Source organism: Acanthochromis polyacanthus, chromosome 21, assembly GCF_021347895.1.
Source record: "Acanthochromis polyacanthus isolate Apoly-LR-REF ecotype Palm Island chromosome 21, KAUST_Apoly_ChrSc, whole genome shotgun sequence".
Taxonomy (NCBI): Eukaryota; Metazoa; Chordata; class Actinopteri; family Pomacentridae; genus Acanthochromis; species Acanthochromis polyacanthus.
This window is the reverse complement of record NC_067133.1, coordinates 8,352,165-8,375,735: the sequence shown is the minus strand read 5'-3', so window position 1 is coordinate 8,375,735 and position 23,571 is coordinate 8,352,165. Positions and strand designations below refer to the sequence as shown.

At 37.2% G+C, this 23,571-nt stretch overlaps 1 protein-coding gene across 2 annotated transcripts in view; it reads right to left on the bottom strand.

Moving 5' to 3' along the window:
* Window positions 1–252: 252 nt before the first annotated feature.
* The window catches only part of taok2a (TAO kinase 2a), a 39,287-nt gene continuing 15,968 nt past the window's right edge, over window positions 253–23,571 (bottom strand). The window contains exons 3-20 of one of the 2 annotated variants that reach the window (XM_022199954.2): window positions 21,544–21,615; window positions 21,105–21,206; window positions 20,685–20,730; window positions 20,497–20,593; window positions 19,343–19,456; window positions 18,901–18,992; window positions 18,420–18,513; window positions 17,235–17,316; window positions 16,986–17,156; window positions 15,642–15,851; window positions 14,379–14,507; window positions 13,318–13,554; window positions 13,010–13,138; window positions 12,218–12,421; window positions 10,884–11,123; window positions 10,584–10,805; window positions 9,508–9,690; window positions 253–8,528 (exon numbers count right to left, since the gene is read on the bottom strand). In XM_022199954.2, coding sequence (XP_022055646.2) covers window positions 7,659–8,528; window positions 9,508–9,690; window positions 10,584–10,805; window positions 10,884–11,123; window positions 12,218–12,421; window positions 13,010–13,138; window positions 13,318–13,554; window positions 14,379–14,507; window positions 15,642–15,851; window positions 16,986–17,156; window positions 17,235–17,316; window positions 18,420–18,513; window positions 18,901–18,992; window positions 19,343–19,456; window positions 20,497–20,593; window positions 20,685–20,730; window positions 21,105–21,206; window positions 21,544–21,615 — 3,294 coding nt within the window. In that variant the 3' untranslated portion in view covers window positions 253–7,658. The remainder of the gene's footprint in view (window positions 8,529–9,507; window positions 9,691–10,583; window positions 10,806–10,883; window positions 11,124–12,217; window positions 12,422–13,009; window positions 13,139–13,317; window positions 13,555–14,378; window positions 14,508–15,641; window positions 15,852–16,985; window positions 17,157–17,234; window positions 17,317–18,419; window positions 18,514–18,900; window positions 18,993–19,342; window positions 19,457–20,496; window positions 20,594–20,684; window positions 20,731–21,104; window positions 21,207–21,543; window positions 21,616–23,571) is intronic. The other variant, XM_022199955.2, reaches the window with a different exon arrangement.

Sequence of the window (23,571 nt, the reverse complement as noted above, 5' to 3'; positions counted from 1 at the left end):
ATTATTAGATTGTTTTTACCATAAAATGCACATTTTTCTGACACCTTAAGTGACATTAGCATCACCTTTACTCATTCAATCACTTTATTCATACCCTTCAGGGATGAATAAAGTGATTCTATTCTATCTTTGCTGTCAGATTTTCAGTTTTTAAATTTTTTTAGTGTACTTCAGTTGCAAAGTCGAGTTTAAACAATTTTACAGACACCAAGTTTCTAAAAAGCCCAAAAGGAATAAAACCGCAGCCATACGTCTGTTTTTGTTCTTTTATTTCTCCAAAATTATTTTGTTACGTTTCTGTACAACTCGTATTTTTTTCAACCTCAGAACCTGAAACATTTTAAACTCCTGCTGCAAAAACGTCCGACAGACTCACAACCTTCAACCAACACTGACTCTCACTACAGCAGAACCCTCCACCTTCATCACCTTCATCATCACCTTCATCCTCCTCTCAGCTGCTCCAGTCAGTTTCTTCCTGCTGGCCACAAACAACAACATTCGGGGTGTTTTTGTTTGTTTGTTTACAAATCTGCACCATGTGGACCCAAACACAAACCAGCGAATTTAACAGTAGTTTTGGGAAATTTTCTCGCTTGCCGTTTACTCCAGAAGCATTTTGAACAAAATATCTTCAAACTGCTTCAGTTTTTGGATGTCCGACTGTCCTTGAACGCACCACAGAGCCACTTGCAGAACAAATTATGACAAAAACATGAAAAATTAGTCAACCAGAGCTGAAAATATTAGTCAGATAATACATTTTACAGCTAAGAGAGATATTTTCAGATAGTCAAAGTAATATTTGTCATTTTTCCAGCATCTTAATCGCAAACACTTTCTGCTTTTCAGAAACGTTTTTCAGTTTTCTGCAGTGATAGATTATTTTTCAGTAATTAGCAGATAATTTCTGCAATTACTTGATTGTTTTGACTGTAAAATCTTAATTTTTCCAGCATCTCAGGTGACATTTTATCAAAAAACAGCAACATTATAAAATAAAAACGTCATAAAAGTGTCATTAAATAAAAGCAACTTTTGACAAAACAAATATGAAATGAAAACAGGCTTTAAAAGTAGCTTTTTTCCAACAATAAATAAAGACAATTTATTGTATTACTCATATTTTAAACTATTTGCTTAATTATGATTACTTCAGGCTTTCCCCCCCCCCTTTCTTTTTTCTAAAAAAAAAAGAAAATATGGGCACTTCCTGGAATCTGTACTTGTAATAAAAATGATGCTATTCATTGTAAAAAATTAAGAAATTTGGATTTGTGTAAAATTAAGAAAGAAAATTATTGCATTAAAGCAGCTGTAACAGAAGAAAATTTGGTGTTTTTGCTTGAAATGACTTAAATGATAAATTAACTCTGAATATCAAAATGTCTCTTAAGAGGAATTTTTTTTTTTTTATCATTTTCTGACATTTCTGCAACTCGGAAAATATGTAAACAACCATTTTTCGACTAGTAATTCCAGACAAGACGGCAAAATGTGAAAATTTCCCAAAACGCAGAAATCCTACAGTCAATAAACTGCTCACAATCTAATACAAAAGTGTTTCCGAGAGTAGAAATAAAGTGTGTTTATGTGGGTTTAAACTTCCAGAGTGCAGCTTTAATTGGCAAAAAAATAACACTTGAGGAATGGTCGGCATTTCAACATAAAAGCATTTAAAAAGAGAAAAAAATCAAAGTTGGCAAAATGAAATCTCACGTTTTGAACAGTTTGTCTGTCGGCCAGCAGATTCCCAACAAACATTTTCACCGTCCACAGCCAGCACACTTTGCTTTACGATGCAAAGTGTTTGTCCTGAAAGTCCAGCATGTCAGCGAAGAGAGATCAGAAACTAAAACTGTACAGCTTCCACTCCGAACGTGGCGTCGTCAGCTCGTCCTCCGGCTCTCATTCATCATCTCTTTGTCAACATTTGCACAAAAAATGAGAAGGAAACAAAAAGAAAAAGCCAAGAAAACATGTTTTTTTCCTTTAAAATCCACCCAAACATTCTTTTACTATCAGTGCAAATGAGGTAGACATGACAACTAAAGACAGCATCCGATCGCACGGAGGTCGTGATTTTCTACCCATTCGGACTGTGCAAATCAAAACACAGAGTGGAGTTCCTGTATGGAGTCCCAGAGAGGTCAAAATTACAATAAACTGGGGGGAAAATAACCATACAAACAAACTGTGTAAAATACAGAAATAAAACAATTGGTAAAATAAAAATCAAGTCATTATTATGAAATATTTTGTTGTTCTTAATGTGATGGCTTTTTGTCATTTTTAATTTCCTGTCTCCTTGCATTTAACTTCAATTTTGTCCTTGTAAATTTTCCTCATTTTATTGAATTAACTTTAGATTATCTATCACATTTTTACTCAAAATTTTGACTTATTTCATGAAATAAAATTTGAATATTTTGAGCCTTATTTTCTAACTTATTTTTGTTTACTCTTAATTTCTTTTTGCTTGAGATTTAACTTTAAGTTTGATCACTTTATTTAACAAATTTTTCTTTTTTAAACTTCACACTTCGGTCTCTTTAAAATCTTTTGTCAGTTTTAAAATTTACAATTAATTTCCTTTCATTTTATATTTAACTTTAACTTTGTCCTTTTTAAAATTTTGTCATTTTATTCAATTGAATTTGAATTTTATATCACCTTTTTACTTTAAATTTCACTTTTTATTTAATAAAATAAAAAAATTGTCCCTTATTTTATAACTTTCAACTTCAAGTCAATATTTTTCGTTTATTAATTTCTTGTCGCTTGAGATTTAACATTAAATTTTGTCACATTTTATTAAACAAATTTTTCCTTTCTTTAACTTCATATTTTGACAGTTTATATTTGATTAAGTTTTCTGTGTCTTACTTTAAAAATTTTCTACTTCGCCTTTTTTAAATTTACAATTATTTCCTGCTTTACATTTTAATACCTTAAAATTTTGCCAATAATCGACTTTTCAACAGAAAATATTATTACCCTTATTTTGAAACTAACCATTTTTTCCTAAATTACTAGATTTTACCAATTTCAATATATTTTTTCTTCACTCGACAAAAATGTTAAGATAAAAACTACAAAAATAAATAAAAATAAAAGTATTGCAGTAAAAATAATGTGAAAATAACATTTCATAATAATGACTTGAATTTTAATGATTTCTTAAATATTTTTCCTGACGTTTTGATGTTCGTATTTCACACAATTTATTCATATGATTATTTTTTCAAGCATTTAATGTAACACTGGACACTTTTTGGGCTTGATATTTTGCAGGTTACAGTGTTTTTTTCTTTTTGTGTGTGGGAGAAAAAGTCCTTCACACGGTAAAGAGTGCGAAATTATAAAATCTAAAAGTTAAAAATAATAAAAACATGGCACCAAATGTAGTGAAAGAATTCGGAAATATCGACTCCACATTTTAATACTGGCTCAAAAACAAAAACTAAAAACGCAGCCCTGCCCAGAACTGGAGACTCCCACCCTGAGACCTCGACAGGAATGCTGGGAAAGGTAGTCCTTTTTGTCCTCCTTAGAAACATTAATATGTTTGTTTTTTTATTATTTTTATAGCTCTATCACAGTAACATTGCGCTTATTCCCCACCTAGTGGTCAAAATTGGCAATTACAATTTTAAAAACTTAAAAATTTGCATTACAACATAAATATTCCAACTGCAGTAGTAGTAATAATAATGATAGCTTCTATTTGTCTGCATCTAGTACAAATCGGTTTAACTCACGTGACAAAATAATCATTATTATTACTCTAACACAGTCTCGAGTTAGTGCTTCTATGTACACTGGTAAGTACAATGCAAGTCAAAGTGTTGGACAGTGAACAATCTTCAGTATTATACCTGCTACATTTACAGGTATCTTACATTTATATGCATTTATATAAATAAGTAGTGTGCATGTTTATTCATACAAATGCCGCCTGTACACGAGTTCCATGCGCCGAGTTGTACTAATCTGTAATAATGCACATGTACATCGTATCTACAGATGCAGACTTGTGGGGGAATCGAAGGGTGAGTCGAAGCTGCACACACACGCACACACACTCACAAACACTCGACACACACGTTCAGGTTTTAGTGCGAAAACACTCGGTGGCAGCATCCGGTTGAAGGAATGTCGGGGAGGTTTGTGGTTTACCGCAGTCAAAGAAACGGGCTCGAGTTAGCTTAGCATGAAGCATCGCAGTGTTAAAAACGTCTTCCAACAGCTTCGCATTTTAGTTTTTTACATGTTTAAACCATCGAGGTGACATGAAGACATCAAGCATTTTTTCAGCCTTCACGATGTGGAATTATTTGGCCAAAATATGTCATATAATTCCAATTATTTGTGTTAAAAATGAAAATAAAAGCACAATTAGGAACTGAAACAGAATTTTCTGTCATTTTACTTTTTATAACGTCACATTTTGTCAATTTTTATCTCGTAAAATGTTCATCAGTTTTTATTGAAATTTAACTTCATGTCAATTTGTTTGTTTACTATTAATTTAATGAGTTTACATTTTATAATATCACATTTTGTCATTTTTAATTTTTCCAGTCGCTTTACATTTCATTTCGGAAGTTTTTGTTTTGTGAAATGTTCCTCACAGTTTTTATTTAACTTCATGTCAGTTTGTTTGTTTACTATTAATTTCAAGTCAGTTTACATTTTATAACTTCACATTTTTAGTCATTTTAATTTTCCAGTCGCTTTACATTTAACTTCTAATTCTGGAAAGTTTTATTTTGTAAAATGTCCCCCATACTTTTTATTTAACTTCATGTCAGTTTGTGTGCTTACTATTAATTTCCTGTCAGTTTACATTTTATAATTTCATATTTTGTCAATTTTTGTTTTGAAAAATATTCCTTGCACTTTTAATTTAACTTAACTTTATGTCAGTTTGTTTATTATTCATTTCCAGTCTGTGTACATTTTATAACATCACATTTTGTCAATTTTAAATCTTGTAATAAAATGTTCCTCACACTCTTTAACTTCATATCAGTTTGTTTACTGTTAATTTCCAGTCAGTTTTCACTTGATTTTGTCAATTTATATTTTGTAAAATGTTCCTCAAACATTTTATGTTACTTTCACTTCATGTCAGTTTGATTGTCTACTAATTATTTCCTGTCAGTTGACATTTTATAACTTCACATTTTTTGTATTTTTTTATTTTTCAAGTCGCTTTATATTTAATTTCTAATTTTGCCAATTATTTTTTCGAAAAGTTTTGAAAATTTCTTGCCAGTTTATGTTTCGTGGTTCGTTTACTTTAGATTAATTACTATTTCACAACTTATAAAAATTAATATTTTCACTTTCTGTCCTTTATTTTCTGTCTCTTGTTTACTTTTAATCTCCTGTTTTTGGGAAATTTTTGAAATGTAATCTTTAATTTCCTGTTCACGCTGTATAAGTGAATTTCACAACTTTTGTTTTAAAAAAATCTTGTCATTCAATTTTTTAAACTTTTAATATCATGTCACTTTAAGTAATTGCATGAAATTGAAATTGTTTTTCAATCAATTTTTAAAAAATGTGTTAAAAGTGAAGGTCTTTGTTCATGTGTGTCATTTATTCAAAAATTATCTTCAAACAACTAATCTGCAATCTCAACTTTGTTTTGAAGGAAACATTTTTCCTGGATTACGTTTGTTTGTGACAGATTTAATGTTTATAATCAACATATAAGCTTCAGTCAGGGATTAAAGTGTCGTATTTTAACCTAAATCTAACATGGTAGTTTTAAAGAAAGCTTCTAAAATGCACTGAGAGCTGAGAAAGTGTAAACTAAACTGTGATATTTTCCTAAATTCAACCAAACAGTGAGTGAAAATGAAACAATATTCCTCCATTTCAAACAGGAAGCTGTTCCTATATTAGGAAATATCTTTCTTTAACAGCTTAGCTGCGAAGAATTGTCGCTTTTAGGAGAGCAGGTTGCTTATTTTCCACATTAACCAAACACTTTTCTGTCATATTGAGAGATCATTTTTGAATTTCTGTTTCAACTCAAAGTCTGCTGTTTGTTTCATTATTTCTAAATAGAAATCCTGTAAATGTGAAGCTGCTGGAAGCTGCTTTTAGCATCAGCGCTAAGCTAAATGAAAGTGGAGCCAACTCTGCTGTGATTAAACTAATCCTGACTGTAAACGCTCCCGAGGTTTGTTCCTTTTATTAGATCAGAGGGCAGTGGTAGAGTTTCTCTGCAGCCCAACACAAAGATGGCAGTGTTTTTATTGTCATATACGGAATCTTATCACTACAAATAAAAGTGTGTTTTCAAGAAATCTTCCCTTGGTCAACTCCTTCCGCCCCGAACCCTCCCCGCTATCAAACACTTACAAATCAAAAACCGGGTTTACAATTTTAGCGTTATTTACATAGTTACAGTGGTTTTAAAGCACCGCAGGCCAAGTGGAAGCTCCACAACTGTCACTCAGTTCGTTACAAAAAAATCTAAACCTGCCGTGACTCTGAACACCTGATCCGACAATCGAGTCGGTTTAAACCTTCAACACTGTGCAATGGAGGCTACAAAACGAACAAAGTTGAGCTTTTTCTCCGATGGTTCGACTTGTTCGCTTTGTAATGCATGGCTCATTTTCACGTCTTATTTACGTCTTTTTTTTCTGATTACTTCTCTGCTCCTGTGCAACTCGGAGTTTTAAAAAACTCTGCTATGGCAAGACGCTTTAACATTTAATAGCTGAATTTGACTTCTGAGATAAAGGAACAGATATTAGCATCACTCTGACCAGTCAAAACAAGTTAGATCTCTGTAGTTCAGTTTTCTAGTCAAAAACGACGGCTGTAGACACGACTTATCAGACACTTACAATGTGGTCTCGACATCCCTTGAATAGTTTCTACTACGGCAACTCTTCTCTGGAATTTTAATTCTGACCAAACAAACTACAGCTACAGATCTTTGTAATTCAGTTTTGACTAATCAAAATAATTGCACCGCTTATCAGACACTTATAATGCAGTCTTGACATCCTTTAACTGATAATTTACCATTTTGGCAAGTTGCTTTAAAATTAATTAGCTAACTTTAGCTATCCAGAACTACCATGATGGATATCAATGTCAGTCTAGGTGGTCAAAACAACTTAGAGGTCTCTGTAGTTTAGCTTTGACTACTCAAAATAATCGACTAATCAGAAGCTTACAGTGCAGTCCTGACATCCACCAGATATCATCATTCTGACCGGCACTTCAATAGTTTAAGATACACATTGAAAATGAGTTTGATATCTTAAATCTAAGATATCTAAAAAAAAAAAAAACTGAATGTACGATATCTAGATTAAGTCAATTAAGTGAAGCAGAATTCTGACAAGCCAGATACCAGGAACTGTAACTCCAACCATCAGAATTCTACAACACACATCCACTTATTAAATGTTAAGCTGACTTGCCATATACTCTGCTGCAGCCTCTCTTTCTTTCCCTGCACGTTTCCAGAAACGAGATCCTGAATCATAGGCTTAAAATCAGGGTATTTGTGTTTGGGTTTTTTTTTTTCTTTTTTTAAGGATCAAATTATTCACGTTTTAAAATCTAACAATGAAAAACTAACCGGCCCTCTCTCTGCTCCTGTTTTCAGCTCGTAGCCTCCTTCAGGAGTAGGAGAGGTGGGATCCATTGGAGATGTGGGAGGTGACCGATGTGCTCCGGCTCAAACCGCCGTCGCTGCCGCCGCCCGGACCACCGGACGCCGTCCTCCTCAGCGGCTGAGGGCTGTTCCTCAGCGCCATCAGGGTCGGACCTCTGACGCTCAGGCCGCCGCCGCCGTAGCCGCCCTGCGACGACGAGGACGAGGAGGCGGAGGAGGGAGGGGAGGAGGAGAGGGAGATGGGGGGAGGCGGCGGCGGGGGAGGCAGAAGGGCCAGGGACTGGGAGGAGGCGTGGGAGGACAGGTGGTGGTGGTGGCCCTGGGAGTGATGGGAGTAGTGGCCTCCTCCGCCGACCCACTCTCGGGCTCGTTCGCGCTCCCTGGAGTCGTGGACCTCGCGGTAGAGCTGGGGGGTGCTCTGGTGGTGCTGGTAGTGCTGGGGGAGGTAGTGCTGCTGGTGGTGGGAGGATGAGGACGAGGAGGACGATGAGGACGAGTGAATCCTGCCCTTACTCAGCTCGCTGTCCCTGCCGAGGCCATGGGAGGAGGCGATGGACTCGGCCCGGCTGAAGCCGCCGCCGTGGTTCTGACTGCGCCAGGACGGAGTCGCCACCGAGTTCTGGACGCTGTGGCTCCAGTGGCTGCCGGATCGCGGGACGGGTCTTGACGGCCAGCCGCTGGAGCCTGAGGACGGGCTGGGCGTCGGGTAGCCCTGGTTGAAGGCCTCGGCCGGGATGCCGGACAGCGCCATGTTGCTGAAGCCCAGACGCATGCTCTCCGAGTCGAACGCCTCGATCTCGTGAGCCTGACGCTCCAGAAGAGTCCGGATTCGCTCCGAGCGTTCGTTCTGCAGGGAGAGCATCTCCTCCTCGATCTGAAAGACATCAGAGACGGCGTTAGGACGGGAGACGACGGATGTTCTGATCCAGGTCAGGGCCGATCAGAGCTTTTCTTATCAGATCGGTATCAGTGTCAACATCAGTCCTATTTTACGTTTACATCCGCTCTCACACAGGTGGGACGTAAGTTGCAGAGGGATGTTGGGGATGAAAATTCTTAAGTTTTCTTAATCAATAATCAATGTGCTATCAGTCCATAATGTATTAATTGATAAATAAATCATGCACGGTGGAGACATGAGATTCATCCCATTTGGTCTTAAAACATGAACTCTGGTTTGAAGTCATTAACCACCTCTAAAGTCTTTGTCATGGTGCCCGTTGCTAGCTAAACTCCCATAATGCTCTCTGCTTGTCAATGATGAAGAAAACAGCACATCTTTTACTACTACTGTAACACGTCATCCCCTTCATTCCATTTCCCGCAGTTATCCACAATTCTTTCATCTTTTCTTACTGTCTGTCAGACCCCCCTCCTACCTTTTGTTGTCACCTTTACCATTTGCAGTTCTTTTCTCAACTACCCCTTTGTTCTGTTGTCTCACCCTCAACCACATACAAATGAACACTACCCACCCTGGCAGTTACATACAACCCCCTCCCTACCTTCTGATCCATCCTCTGACATTCCTATAAAATGTGTACCCTGAAAATGCTCTGGGTCAACTTACCTTTGCACACCCACAGTCTGTGTCAGTAAATCCACCGTCTTACCGGAAATACTAATGAAAACCACCACAACAGCAAACTTCGAAGGACCAAAAGTGAAATCTCTTCAACACCAACATGAACTGTCGTCTGAGTGCCGCTTCCTCTGGCCTCTACAACCCTTTGATGCACAGCATGGTCAAAAGATATATGTGTATTGGACCTCTATTGAAACAGTAAGAAGCTCCACCTGGTGGAACAACCAGGCACCACAGCTGATCTACCATTTATTTCCTGACATCCTACCCTCTGCTCCAGCAGTGCCCGGCGGATCGACACCCGCTGCTCCAGGTCCTTCACCTCCCTCTCGTGCTGGGTGTCTGTGTGAATCTTGATCTTGCTCTGGTAGGCGTTGAGCAGCTCGAGTTCCTGCTGCAGCTGCATCCTGAGGACCTGGTACTCGGCCTCCTGAGTCTCATCCAGCCGGAGCTGCAGGTCAATCAGAACAACACTCGGTATCAGTAGAGAGAACCTTCAAAGCTACTGAGCAGATGTTTGTTAGTTTGCTTCTTTGCGTAGATTAGCAGATGTTGAGTTAAACAGTAAGAAGCCCAAACATCCAAGTGTTTGTATTTCCGATCTTGGACTGCAGATGAACATGAAGCAAATGTTGATTTGAATGTGTTGCTGAATAACTACAAGAAATCATGAAAAAATTTTGTCCCACTGGTGTGGTTTACATTATTGAGTTTTTTCCTCCTATTCCAACTAGAGTTGCAATTGGATAATTAATCTACAACTGTAAATATTTTAGTGATTTTTCAAGCAAGTGCGGAAATTTTTTTTTAATTTAGCAATTCAAGATTTTCTTCAAATTGCTTGTTTTTATTTTTACAGTCATAAGCAAAAAATCTGTAAATATGCAGCTAAAAACAGATTTTTTTTCCACTAAAGATTATAAAAATAGCTGTCCTTTAATGTTCTTCCTTCTGTTTCAGCCCTGCAGTGATAAATGCTTGCTCAGCTACATAAAATGAAAGAAATAAGTAAAGTAGTTAGTAAGAAACATTAGAACCCCAAAGCTGCTTTTGTTTGCAGAAACAAACAAATGATTTAAAGCAGAAACAGCCCAGTTAGTCAAAAGAACCTTATTGACAGGTAAACTAAACGTAACATACGTTTGTAGCTGCTCGCATCCTTGATGGTGATGCGCTCACTGTGTGTTTGTGTCGTGGTGTGTTCGGGTGTCGTGGTGCGGCACGGTATCGTGGTACGATCAGGTATCGTGGTGCACTCAGGTGTTGTGTTGGGTTCAGATGTTGTCGTGGTGCGTTCAGGTGCAGTGCTCCAGGTGTGGTGGCGGTGCGCGGGGTTTTCCTTGCCTTACTCACAGCCTGTGTGGACAGCATGTCGTTGATGGAGTGGTCGTACTGCTCGGCCAGGATGGCCAGCTTACGTGTTTGCTCCTCTTTGATGCGTTTGAGGACGGCCTTGTGGTCGGATTTCGGAGTGCTCTCCAGCAGGTGGTTCCTCAGTGCCTTGTACTGACGGGTTTGGATCTTGCAGGTCTCCTGGAATTGACGTTTAATCTGCAGCTCTTTGGACTGAAACACAGAAGCAGACAGAGACGATCAGCAGCAGGTTTTAGGGGGATTTATAAACCTCGCTCGTTTCCGTCGTACCTTCAGGCTCTTGGGCTGCTGCCGGACCTCCATGGCGTGTTTCTGCCGGAGCTCCTGCTCACGTCTCTTGTTGTACTCCATCTGGTTGGTCAGTTCTGTCTGGTGCTGGGTCCGGATCAGCTCGGCTCTGGTCCTCTGCACCGAGCCCAGCTGCCTGAACTCCAGCTCCTGCGTGGACTCGTGGTGTCGCAGCAACATGGCGCATTCCAGGTCCTTCTGGGTCTGCTTCTTGTTCAGGTCCTGGAGGAAAGCACAAAGTAGTAACGGTCAAACCATCTGAGAGCTGAGGAAAATATTATCACCACCAGCAGAAAGTACGATGAAAACTGTGATATTTTTACAGGCTGACAGGATCTTTCTATCAATTAATCCAAACGAAAAATCTCTTGCAACAAACAAAAATAAACGTTTAATTTAAGGTGATTTTATGCAAAGAAAAAATGCACATTAGTGGATTTTATGAAAAAAGAAATCCCCACAAAAATAAAAAACACGCATTTTTAAATAAAAATGTATGTTTTGTTGGATTTTTTTTTTTTTTTTAAAAACAGAAATACATAAATAAGCAAATAAATTAAATGAAACTATTTTTGTTTGTTTTTACGGGAAAAAATGCTCCAAAGTTTGGCTTTAATAAAACTGTAAATTATAAAAAAATATAAATTCAAAAATAAAAACACATTTTTAAATAATAAATGTGTATTTGTTGGATTTTATTAACAAAATACAGTAAATATTTTTATTTTAAATAAATAAATAAATGAAAAGAATTATTTTTGTCTCTATTTACACTAAACAGTTCAGCTTTGTAAAAAAGTCCAATTATTAATTATACATATAAACAAAAACAAATAAATATCACAGTTTAAAAAAAAATAGCAATGCACATGTTTCGGAGTGAAAAAACAGAACATATAAAATAAAATATGCAAATAATAAATCAAATAGAATTATTTTGTCAAATAATTACAACATTTATTAAAATCTTCTTGAGTTGATAATAATGTAGCAATAAAAATTATAACTTATTATTTACTGCACTACATGTGTTTTTTATTTTCCTCATACAATGGACATTTTTAGATTTTTTTAATATATATTTTATATATTTTATTTTTTTTATATTTTTCTACTTATATCGACATTTTTTTCCTGCATATGTTTATCTCATATTTTTTCCGTTGCTTACATTTCTCAGACTTGTGACTAGGAGCAATTTAAACAATTCCAAGTATTTCTGGTTAAACTACAAATATCCAAGTATTACAAACTGCCTGAGGTGTGTCTCAGGTGTATCCCTGACAGCTCAGATTGAGGCTCTTTTGTCCGGTTACCTCTCTGAGCAGGTCCTGCTCCAGGTTGTGTCGAGCCAGCAGCATCTTCCTCTTGTACTGGCGACACTGCAGCTCGTAGTACTGCCGCTGCCTCCTCAGCAGGCCGGCCTCCTCCTCGGCCTGCATCTGCTGCAAACACTCCTTCTGACGGATCAACCACTCCTGCTTCTCGCGCTTCGGAGTCGACTGGTTCTCGTTCAGCTCCTGCTTGACAGAATGAATCGGAAAGATCAAGAGGAGGCGAGACAGGAACATCTGAAGATCAACAGGGGGTCCTCAACTTGGGCCGGAGTTCAGCGAAAATGTAAAGCAAGCCGTTACGAGCATCACGATATTGATCAGTTCTTCATAAAAGTCATGAATACCAATGACTTTTATGCATGTATGGGTCATTTTACAGGAAGATGACAGAATATTGTCATGGACTGATATTGCTGTTGAGGTTTCATGTTTATTGTTCAGTTCCAGATTTACCTAATGTCAGTGGACGCGTCATGTTTAGCTAGCTCACCTCTGATTGGCTGAGAGTCAGCAGTAGTGTGTGTGAAGCAAGAGAGAGCTGGGAACTGTGGCTAATTCTGGAGCTAAGTTATCATGTTATTGTAGTTACTCTGGCGTTGGCTACGGCCCACAGTAATCTGTGTGAAACTTCAATAAACCACCAGAGAATGAGATGAAGTCTCACTCATTCATCACAGAGGATCATTTCTGATTCTCTCTTCTTCACATTGTTCTGTTTTAGGGGTGCAGGACTTCAGATTGAAAAACGAACCACAGAGAGGGAAAACAAACCTCCTTGAGCTGCTCTTTGCGCTGGCGATACTGGCGCTTCTGTGCCTCCAGTAAACTGGTCAGCTCCTTCTTCTGCTGGCCCAGAATGTGCTGCTGGAACTTCTTCTCTTCTGTCAGAGCGGCTTTAGTCTGCAGGGCGACACAGAAGAAGAACTTTATAAACTGTGACGATGATGTGAGAGAACGTAAAAATACAACCACGAGACGTCTGGTTTCATCCTCTAAAGTCACAATAAATCCCTGGATGCTGCGTTTACAAACCACTCCGCTGAGCTGTCTTCACATTAAGTCCGTGAACGTCGTCTCACCTCCTTCTCCAGGATGGCCTGGTGCTTCTTGGCCAGCTTGTCAGCCTCCGTGGAGAAGCTGTTCCTCTGGTTCTCCAGCTCTTTGTCCAGCTTCAGCTGATGTTCGTCCATCTCGGCCTTCAGCTTGTTCTCTAAACCCATCAGCTGCTTCTGGTGCTGCCGCCTCATCCTCTTGTAGCCGGACATCTGCTCTCTGAGTGCCGAGCCCTGCTCATGTTCCTGGATCTGACGGGTCACCTGGAGGAACCAACAGACACCTCAGTACCTGCTCACTGCAGGATTCATCTATTTATAATAATAATAATAACACAGAGAAACCCTCAGGCTTCAGTGCAGCTTTAGACATTTCCAGTTGCAAAGATCCTACAAATGTTCATCTTCTCTCACCATCAAATATGAGAATATTAAAGAAAACATTTAGTGACAAAATTAGAAATCACAGCTGAAGTTCAGTTGAGACAAACTGTTGATTAAAAAATAAGAATTGTATAAAGAAAATACACTAATAACAATACATTTTATTTGTAATGTACTTTCTATTAAAGCAAAATCTCAAAGTGCTACATTAAAGATATGAAAGGATAAAAAAAACATTCAGGTAAAACAACATTAAGGGAATAAAAACTTCATTAACAAATAAAAGAAAATCTATTTGTAATAAAAAAAAATGCACATTTTGGTGGATTTTATTTCTTTTAAATCCAGACAATTAAACAAAAAACAAAAAAATAAAAACAGTATAAAATCTATTTTTAAATAACTGATTAAATTACATAATTTTTTGGATTTTTAAAAAGTCAAACTGGTCATTGAAAAAAAAACTAAAAAAATACATTTTTAAAACACTATTTAATAAATACAGCAGTTTGTGTTTTATTCAAAAAAAGAAAACTTAATATAAAAAAATCTATGAAAAATATTTTAAATAAATGTTCTTTAAATAAAAATATATTAATATATAAATTCTATGTATTTTAAATAAAAACATGCAGATTTTATTGGATTTTTTTAAGTCAAAAAATCGATTAAAAAAAAATTTAAAGCTTATCACCAGTTCTTACCAGAGAGGCGGTCCGGATGGTGGCAAAGTGATCACGGTTTCTATAATAAGCTCGACGGCGTCCAGCTGAAGGAACCTGAGGCTGATCCATCTCTGGCTGGTAGGGATCATCATAGATGTTGTCCTGACCCTGAGGAAGAGGAGGAGGAGACCACATGAGGAAAAGGACAACTGAATCCAGCAGAGCCATCTGAACCTGTAGAATGATCTGACTGCAGGAGAAGTGTGACTTAAATTCATCAGTTATTCTACAGAAAACTAAAGACGTCTATACAGGGCGTCCCAAAAAAATCTGACATCATTTCATCATCAAATAATTTGTTAAAAATTTGTTTGCTCTTTTTGCTCAAAAATCTGTAATCATTTTTATCTTTCTGCTTTCAGGAATAGACGGTTTGTCTGTTTATTTACTGCGACAGAAAAAGCGTTCTGTGTGCTGAAGTACGCCCAAACTCAGTCCAACGTGAACGCTCACCGTGAATTTGTTTGAAAATTTCATAAACAAGCACCAACAGGAAAGCAGACTTGGATGTGGCGTAAGAAGTTTCAAGAAGAAGGCTGTTTGTGTCGGAAAAAAAGATCTGGACAATCCTCCTGTTGTCTTCATTTACGGGCACCAAAAAATATTGTTTCCTGTCTGAAAAAAAATCCTTAAAAAAATCTGGAAAAAAAATCCCCAAACTTCTAAAAATTTGCAAAACCTTCAGGAAGAAAATTCTAATAATTCCTGAAAAGTTTCCCTTAAAAGCTTTTTTTTTTTTTTTTAAATCCCCCAAATTTGGGAAGGAAATTCTTGTCAGTGTTTTCAAAAAATGATTAAAAATCTTCCAAAAAAATGAGTAAAAATATATAAAGAGATTCCATACATATCAGTAAAATTTCAATTTTTTTCTTTGAGAACATTCACAAAAAAAAAAATCAACCAAAATCCAGCGAATTTCGCTGGATTTTGGTTGATTTTTTTTGTGAATGTTCTTAAAGAAACATTTCTAACATTTTTTTTTTTTCCACCAAAAAAATGTTCAAAGATTTCCCAAAAATGTTGAAAACGTGGACATTAGAAGTTTCACTGTGAAAATTAAACTTCTGATTCCGCATTTTCAAACTTTAAAACGGGTCAATTTGACCCACAGGACGACACGAGGGTTAAGCACCATTTCTTCTGACCATGTAGTCACTCGGATATGGACATCTCAAATGATGTCACTCTTATACTTTCCAGCTGATGTGAGCCGATCCCGGCGGTCTGGGTTCTGGTGCTTACCGTGGGCCGGTGGATGATGGAGCTGTTGGAGGTGACGGTGTGTTCGCCCTCCTGCATCATGGCCATCTCGCTGCTGCTGTCGTCGGAGGCGTCGGCCAGACTGTTGACGGAGCTGCTCTGGGAGCTGGCTGAGATGGACATACTGGGGACGGACTGGGAGCTCTCCATGCTGTTCACGGTTCCGGTCTGCAGCAGGTACTGTTCTACCTCCTGGAACACACAAAACACGCGAGAATTATCGTTTCTCTGCTGATTCGGTTTGTTTCCTCCACGGTTCTGCACTGCAAAAACTCAAAATCATACCAAGTCTGTTTATCTTATTTTTAGTTAAAATGTCTTATCCTACTTGATTTAAGATAAATACTCTTGACAAATGACATTTCAGTGAAATAGAGGGACTTGTTTTAACCCTCCTGTTGTCCTGTGGGTCAAACTGACCCGTTTTAAAGTTTGAAAATGTGGGAAAAAATATATTTTCACAGTGGAACTTCTGATGTCCACATTTCAACATTTTAAGTAATTTCTGAAAATTTTTTGGTGGAAAAAAAAAAGAAATGTTAAAATGTTTCTTAAGAAAATTCACAAAAAAATTAGCCAAAATCCAGCAAATTTCACTGGATTTTGGTTGATTTTTTTGTGAATGTTCTTCAAGAACATATCAGATGATTTACTGATATATATGTAATCACTTTAGATATTTTTAGGATTTTTACTCATTTTTTGAAAACATTTGCAAGAATTTTCTTGCCAAATTTGGGGAATTTTCTTTTTTTAAAAATTAAACTTTTAAGGGAAACTTTCAAGGAGTTATTGGAATTTTCTTCCTGAAGGTTTTACAAATTTTCAAAAATTTGGGGAATTTTTTGCTGAATTTTTGGATTTTTTTTAGACAAGGAAACAATATTTTTTGGTGTCCATAAATGAGGACAACAGGAGGGTTAAGATAATGCATCTTAATTTTCTTGTTAAATCAAACAATCTGGAAATTATTTTGTTTTGAGTTGTATTTTACAAGAAAACTCAAAATAAGTTTAATACATCTCAAAATAAGAGTTATATGGAAGCAAAAATCTATTTTTGAGTGAAAAACTACTATTTTTTGAGCATGTCGGGCTTATTTTAAGACACCTAATCTTGACAGTTGTGGTAAAATGTAGCTTAAAATAAGCTAATTTTAAGATCTCAATATTCTAAATATCACATCTTTCTCAAGAAATCTTACCAAGCCATGTTTCACTTCTTCTATTGACAGATTTTTTCCACTCATTTCAAGGTAAAACTTCTTTGAAATAGTTTTTGTTTTCTTGCTTTGACAGGGGCATTTTTTCCAGTGTGACTCCTCACCTCCTCGTCCTCGCCGGCCTCCGACACCGGCCCGTTCTGCTGGGTCTCCTGGAACAGGATCTTCTTCATCTTGCGGTACTGCAGGTTGTCCAGCTCCCTCACGGCGTCCTTGGTTCTGGCGATCAGGTCCATGATGACGGTCAGCGGGCGCTCGCGGCACAAGAAGCGATGCTGCAGGATAGAACAGCCGGTGAATTTTCAGCAGACAAGTTTGTGTGTTTTATTTAAACGCTGCTGATCGGCGCTCACGTTCAGCAGCACGTCCGAGGTAGGCCGGTCCTGGGGGATCTTCTGGAGGCAGGAGTCCACGAAGTTACGGAACGAATCAGACCTGCAAAAACAAACACATTTATGGTATTTAATGTGAGACAGTGACACAAACCAAAGAGCTGCCTTCTTCTGAGGATAATCAAAACTTTGATTTAATTTTTAACCCACAAGCAGGTTTGAAAAGCAGCTTTTATCTTACTTTACTATCTGAACAGCTAAGCTTTCTGTTTAAAAAGCTTCTTAAAACCCTCCTGTACACGCATTTACACAATATTCTATCATTTTCTAATGTTTTGTTGTTGCTTTATGCAACATAAAACACCGGCTTTGAAGGGTGCAGTTGTAATGAAGTGAACCGTTTACACCATTTATCATATAGAAATTGTAAAAACAGAAAGAATCGCTGGAGTTTTAACCTTCAAGTGGGACATAATTTGATCATATAAAGACGTATATGATTATATCAGAAAAATCAACCAAACTGAAGCTCAAACTCGCCAAAAAAACTGACTTTATTCTACATATTCTCGCTTAAAAATTCTCTAAAATAAATATTTCATGCAGCAGAAGGCTTATGTCCTTTAAAATACAGCGTCAAAAAAATTATTTTCTTTAAAAAATACTGCAAAAATAAAAAAGCAGAACAAATCTTTCAAACTTTCCGATAGGCCTGGATCATATCACTTACTAAATTCTACCAAGAAAACTAATATTTCATCAAAGTTATCTTATTTTACATGTCTATTTTAAAAAATATTCATCTGTTTTTTAAGGTAGTGGTAACACAGCTTGATTCCAGGTTTTTGCAAATTCATCGTTCAAAGATTTAATTTTTTTCTTTTTTCTGATTTTTTGCACTGTAACTGTGCCATAGCGACTGAAAACATTTCTGAGTTCTTTCTTTGTGCTGTTCTGTTTTCATAGAGCTGCTGGACTTTAGATTTCAGGAAAAGAAAATGAACCGGAGTGAAGAAAAATGAGACGAAAGCAGAAAAGTTCAGAGAATTACACTCCAAGAGAAAGAATCCATTTTAATGTCAAAAGAGTAGAAAATAGAGCTTCGTTCTTTGCCGCATAATAAAATAAACAATAAAAACACAGTTTACCATCCCCAGAAATGTGATGAACTCATAACTGACCAGTCGTGTGGAGGCTGAGACTCACCAGTGGTTGGACTGCAGGATGGGGCTTTCATTCTGAGCGATGTGGTATAAGGCACTCATAGCATTCATGTTGAACAGGGGGGGCTTCCTCTCAGCTGTGGACAAACAAACAGGTCAGAGTTTTACCACCACAATACCAGATGAGATGTAATGAGATGGCATACAACACAATGAAATGAAATGAGAAGATGAGACAGGATGTGAAAATACGAGATAAGATGAGTGGCGAGAGATGAGATGAGATAATATAAGACGACTTGATATGATGAGATAAGATGTGATAATGTAAGATAAGTAGAGATGATGAAATGGGTGAAATGAGATAGAATGAGATACAAATAGATAAGATGAGACAATACAAGATAAAATTCGATGAGATAATATAAGACAACATAAGCTATAATGAGATAAAATGGATAGGATGAGATGAGAATGAAACATTGCACATGTATGTTAACGTCCACGCAGGAGGCCAGTCGTACCCAGCTCGATGCAGGTGATTCCCAGAGACCAGACGTCCACCTTCCCATCGTACTGACCCTCATCCATGGCCAAGATCACCTCTGGAGCCATCCTGAACGAGATGAAGAGGAAGAATAAAACCCTCAGGGAGCACTCAGGTTCAATATTTAACTCTACAGTCCCCCTAGTGGTTAAGATGAAACCTTCTAGGAGCTACAACAGCCTGTCACAGTTTCTGTAGGTTTTCCTGCTCAGTGATTAAAGGCAGAAAGAGTTCCAGATGTAACGACTGCTTGTCAAAAACAAAACCTGAGCAAGCTGCAGCTGCCTGGTTAGCTCCTACTGTAGTCTGCACATGAGGCAAAAAAACTTTAATCTACTTTTTGACTAAAATATTTTGCAAGTTAGCATCGATGGTGCATCAGAATAACCAGTACTACCAGTGATGAGCTGAACACTCACCAGTAGGGCGTCCCAACAAAGGAGTTGGCCGGAGCCACAATGGAGGCAGAACCGAAGTCGCCCAGTTTGACCTGACCGGGTTCTGTCAGCAGGATGTTCCCCGCCTTCACGTCCCTGCAGAAGAAAATAGTAAGAGTTTTAATGCTCATACAGAATGTGCAGTGAAATGCAATGCGACTATTTTCAAGGCTGTGCAACAACAAGAAGACACTGTAAAAGAACATTTGTTAAAAAAACAACAGAAACACTGAAGTTTGTCATATCAAAACAAACATCAAAAAGTAACCAAACAGATAAGCAAAGTCAAACAAAACTAATAAACTCCAAAAGATGACTAGGCTTGAGATGAGATGAGAAAAGATCAGACAAGATGAGATGAGATAAAATGAGATACCATAACATTAGACAAGATGAGAAAAGATGAGACTCAATGATATATGATAAATGAGATAAGACCAGATGAGATTACAAAAGATGAGATAAAATCAGACATGATAAGATGAGATAGGTAAGATCAGAAAAGATAAGCGAAATTAAGAGATACGATTAGATATGGTGAGATAAGATATGATGAGATGAGACAAGATGAGATTACAAAAGATGAGAGATGAAATATGATAAGATGAGATGGGAGAGATAAGATGAAATAGGTAAGATGAGAAAAGAGGCGATGAGAAAAGTGCTTTAAGCGGACATGAGATATTACATAAGATAAGATGAAATAAGATGGGATAAAATGAGATATGATAAGATGAAATGAGATACCATGACACTACACAAGATGAGAAAAGGTGAGATGAGAAGAGATATGATGAGATGAGATGGGTGAAACCTGCAGCACATTAAAGAACACACCAACTAAAACTCTCTTGTATCACAGCATGCTATAAAAGGAACATGAAGCTGAATTAACAGGGTTTGTTACTGCAGGATTCTTAGATTCAAACACATTAGCTTTAGCTTGGTGTTGCTAATAAATTAAACAATGAATACATTTGGAATTGACAAAACATTATATGACTGCACAACCAGGACTGCTGCTTAACTTCATTGTGCAATATTTTTATGCTTTCCCTTCTCTTTACTATCATGAACTGTATTTTAAAGGAACTCGTTGGATGTGAGGAGCTAATGCAGCAAAACGAAGACTTTACCTGTGAATCATATTGTGAGAGTGGAGATATGCTAATCCCTGCAGTGCACCATGGGTAATAGCAGCTATTTCTATTTCCTGGAGCGGCTTTTTGTGAACTGCAAAAAGAAAAATAACAAAGCTCAGAGTCACAAAAACACACAAGACGGTTTAATATGAAGTGCAGACGATAAAAGGTGTTGAACTGACCTTCGAGGAGGTCTGAGGCCGAGCCGAGGCAGTACTCCATCACCAGCTGAGGAGACAGACAGATGTTCACAGATGTTACAGTTACACAGACAGACAGACACAGACGAGATATTTACATTTAAATGGAGGAAATAAGTGCATCAGTGTTTTTCAAAGTAAACCTGAAACTATTTCAGTCAACAGAGACAGGCTGGAAAATGCATTTCCCGTGAAGTTTTAAATTCTTAATAAATATTCAGCTTCTCTGAAAATTAGATTTTGCTCATTTTCCCTGTTTTTAAAACGGTAAACAAACTCTTTGTGTTCGGGACGACAGATTGAACATTAATAACATTTTACAGCCACACAGCTCCAGTATGTTGATTAGTTTATGATACAATTCCTGTACAGTCGTAGTGTTTTTCAGTTTTCAGTACGTACCCATGCTGTGTGTTCTTTCAAGTAGCAGCCTCGATACTCGATGGTGTTCGGATGACGAAGCTTCTGCAGGAACTTCACCTCTTTAATGATGTCCTGCCATTTCTGCACAACAAACACAACAAGATCAGCTTACTACAACATCTTTATAAAAAGCTGTCAATTTCAATTTTACTGACTTGTATGTATAATATTTATAAGGATCTTTCTCTTAAATCGTCATGTGGTGTTTGGTTGTAGGCGGCCATGTTGATTTTAGGCCTGAAAACAGCAAAAATGTCAATTATGTTACAAAAAGGCCCACAATTATATATTCACCCTCTTCATTCTAACTGCATCAGTGACAGAAGACATTTCTGAGTTTTTTCTCCTCCTTCATGGTTGTTCCGTTTCCACAGAGGACTTTATATTCTATTTATATAACGTATAATATTCCTGTTACCTCGTTGGTCTGTTTGCCGCTGTAGGACATCTTCTTGATGGCCACCACCTCATTGTTTTGCACATCTCGGGCCTGTCGGACAACAAACACAATTTATCATCATGTGAACTCAATTAACAGGAGAGAACAAGTGATTACAACACACATTTTAAACCTGTATTTATTCAGCAAGTCTCACTGGAACCTTGCTTTTTAGGAAATGAAATCTATTCAGTGAAAACAGACACTGATTTGATGTTAAAGCAACTTTTCTCACTTTCTCCAACAGCATTTATTCAGTTTTAGGGATCAGAATCAGTGACCTGTTCGACTTTAAAACTTGCTCAGGTTTCATACACATCAGGCTTCTCCCATAAAATGACAGCACTGGGCGAATAGGGACAATTTAATTATCGGGAGGATGAAACCAAACTTACTCTTCATTTTTACCCTTTTTCTGGCTGAACATTGGTCCTGATGGTGGTGGAAAAGCTTCTGTCTTAAATCAAACTATGAACACAGCTTTGTGACACCAAGATTTTGTTCCAAATCCCAGTAACCAGTGACAAACACTGATAATAACATCAACCTATTTGCAAAAGGTTGAAGGAAAATGTTGACTAATGTAGTTGAAGCCACAAAAAAACAACAAAAAGATCCTGAAGACAAGCCTTGAGGTTATAAATAACTTCAGCTATTTCCAAATGATGGAAGCTAAACTTAAAAAGATTCGACATCAGATTAAAATTTGACCTTAAATTAAGATTCAGTCAGATGAAATCCAACCTGACTCCTGACCTTCTTTGGGAGGATTAGCTTCTTACTGCAGCTGTTAAACCAGCTCCCTCCCTCTGACGGCGAATATTTTGATTTTATTCAGAGTTATTTGGACTTTCAGGTCATTTTCAATCAAGTTTAGCTTTGACTGAAGTTAAACTAATTTGGAATAATCAAGTCTTTGTGCTGTATGTCTGTAAAATTTGCGATTCTGATGAAGAATTTGGTAGAAATCAGGTTCCTCTAATCTCCATCCTGATTACACAAACTGCTCTGTTTACACTAAGAAATCAGCTTAGTGCTGAAAGCCGACTGTAACCCGGTTAATGCTGTAAATATATGACTGAAACTCCTATTTAGAACCTTTATTATGGGACTTTCTCTCCGTGTCTCTTTGAATTTCTGCCTTTCTGGATCAACAACCAACATGAAGACCAACTAAAAGCAGCAGCTAACTCCTGCTTTATTTCTCAGTAGTTCTTGTGCTGATATTTTTTCTGAAATCAGATCAATCTGTGCAGCTTCTCTGCTCCCAGTAGAAAGTACAAAAAGAATCAAAGGCGCCATGAAAACGCATAAAATCTCAAAAGAGAGATGCAAAATCCCCACAAAAAGACGTGAAAGGACAACAAAAAGACAGAAATTTACTACAAATACATAAAAGTACCACAAAAAGAGACAAAACCACCACATAAAGACACAAAATCACCTCGAATAGATGCAAAATCGACACCTAAACACACAACATTTCTACAAAAAGATGTGAAATTACCACAAAGACTTAAAATCCCCTCAAGACGACGCAAAAATCAACAAAAAAAAAATACACAGTCACCTCAAAGACACAAAATGATCTCAAATAGAAGCAAGATAACATAAAAAAAATGCAAAATCATCACTAAATGCCACAATATTACCTCAAAAACATGTAAAAACACAAGATGCAAAAATCACCACAATAAAGTTTAAATTATCACAAAAAGATGCAACATTATCACAAAAAATCATCATAAAAAGACAGAAAATCACCATGAAATGACACAAAATCTCTAAAGAAACAAGATCACTCCAAAACTTTCAAATTTTGTGACTTTCTCTCAGTGTCTTCTTAAATAGTAGCAAAAAGATGATTAATACATCATCTTGTTGTCAAAATATACAGATTCAGGACCTTGTAAAACCATATTTCATCAGTGCTGCTGTGGAAAAACTCACTTTCCTCCATCTGTTCCTCATTAGAACCACCAGGTGGCGCCAAAACACAGACGAGCC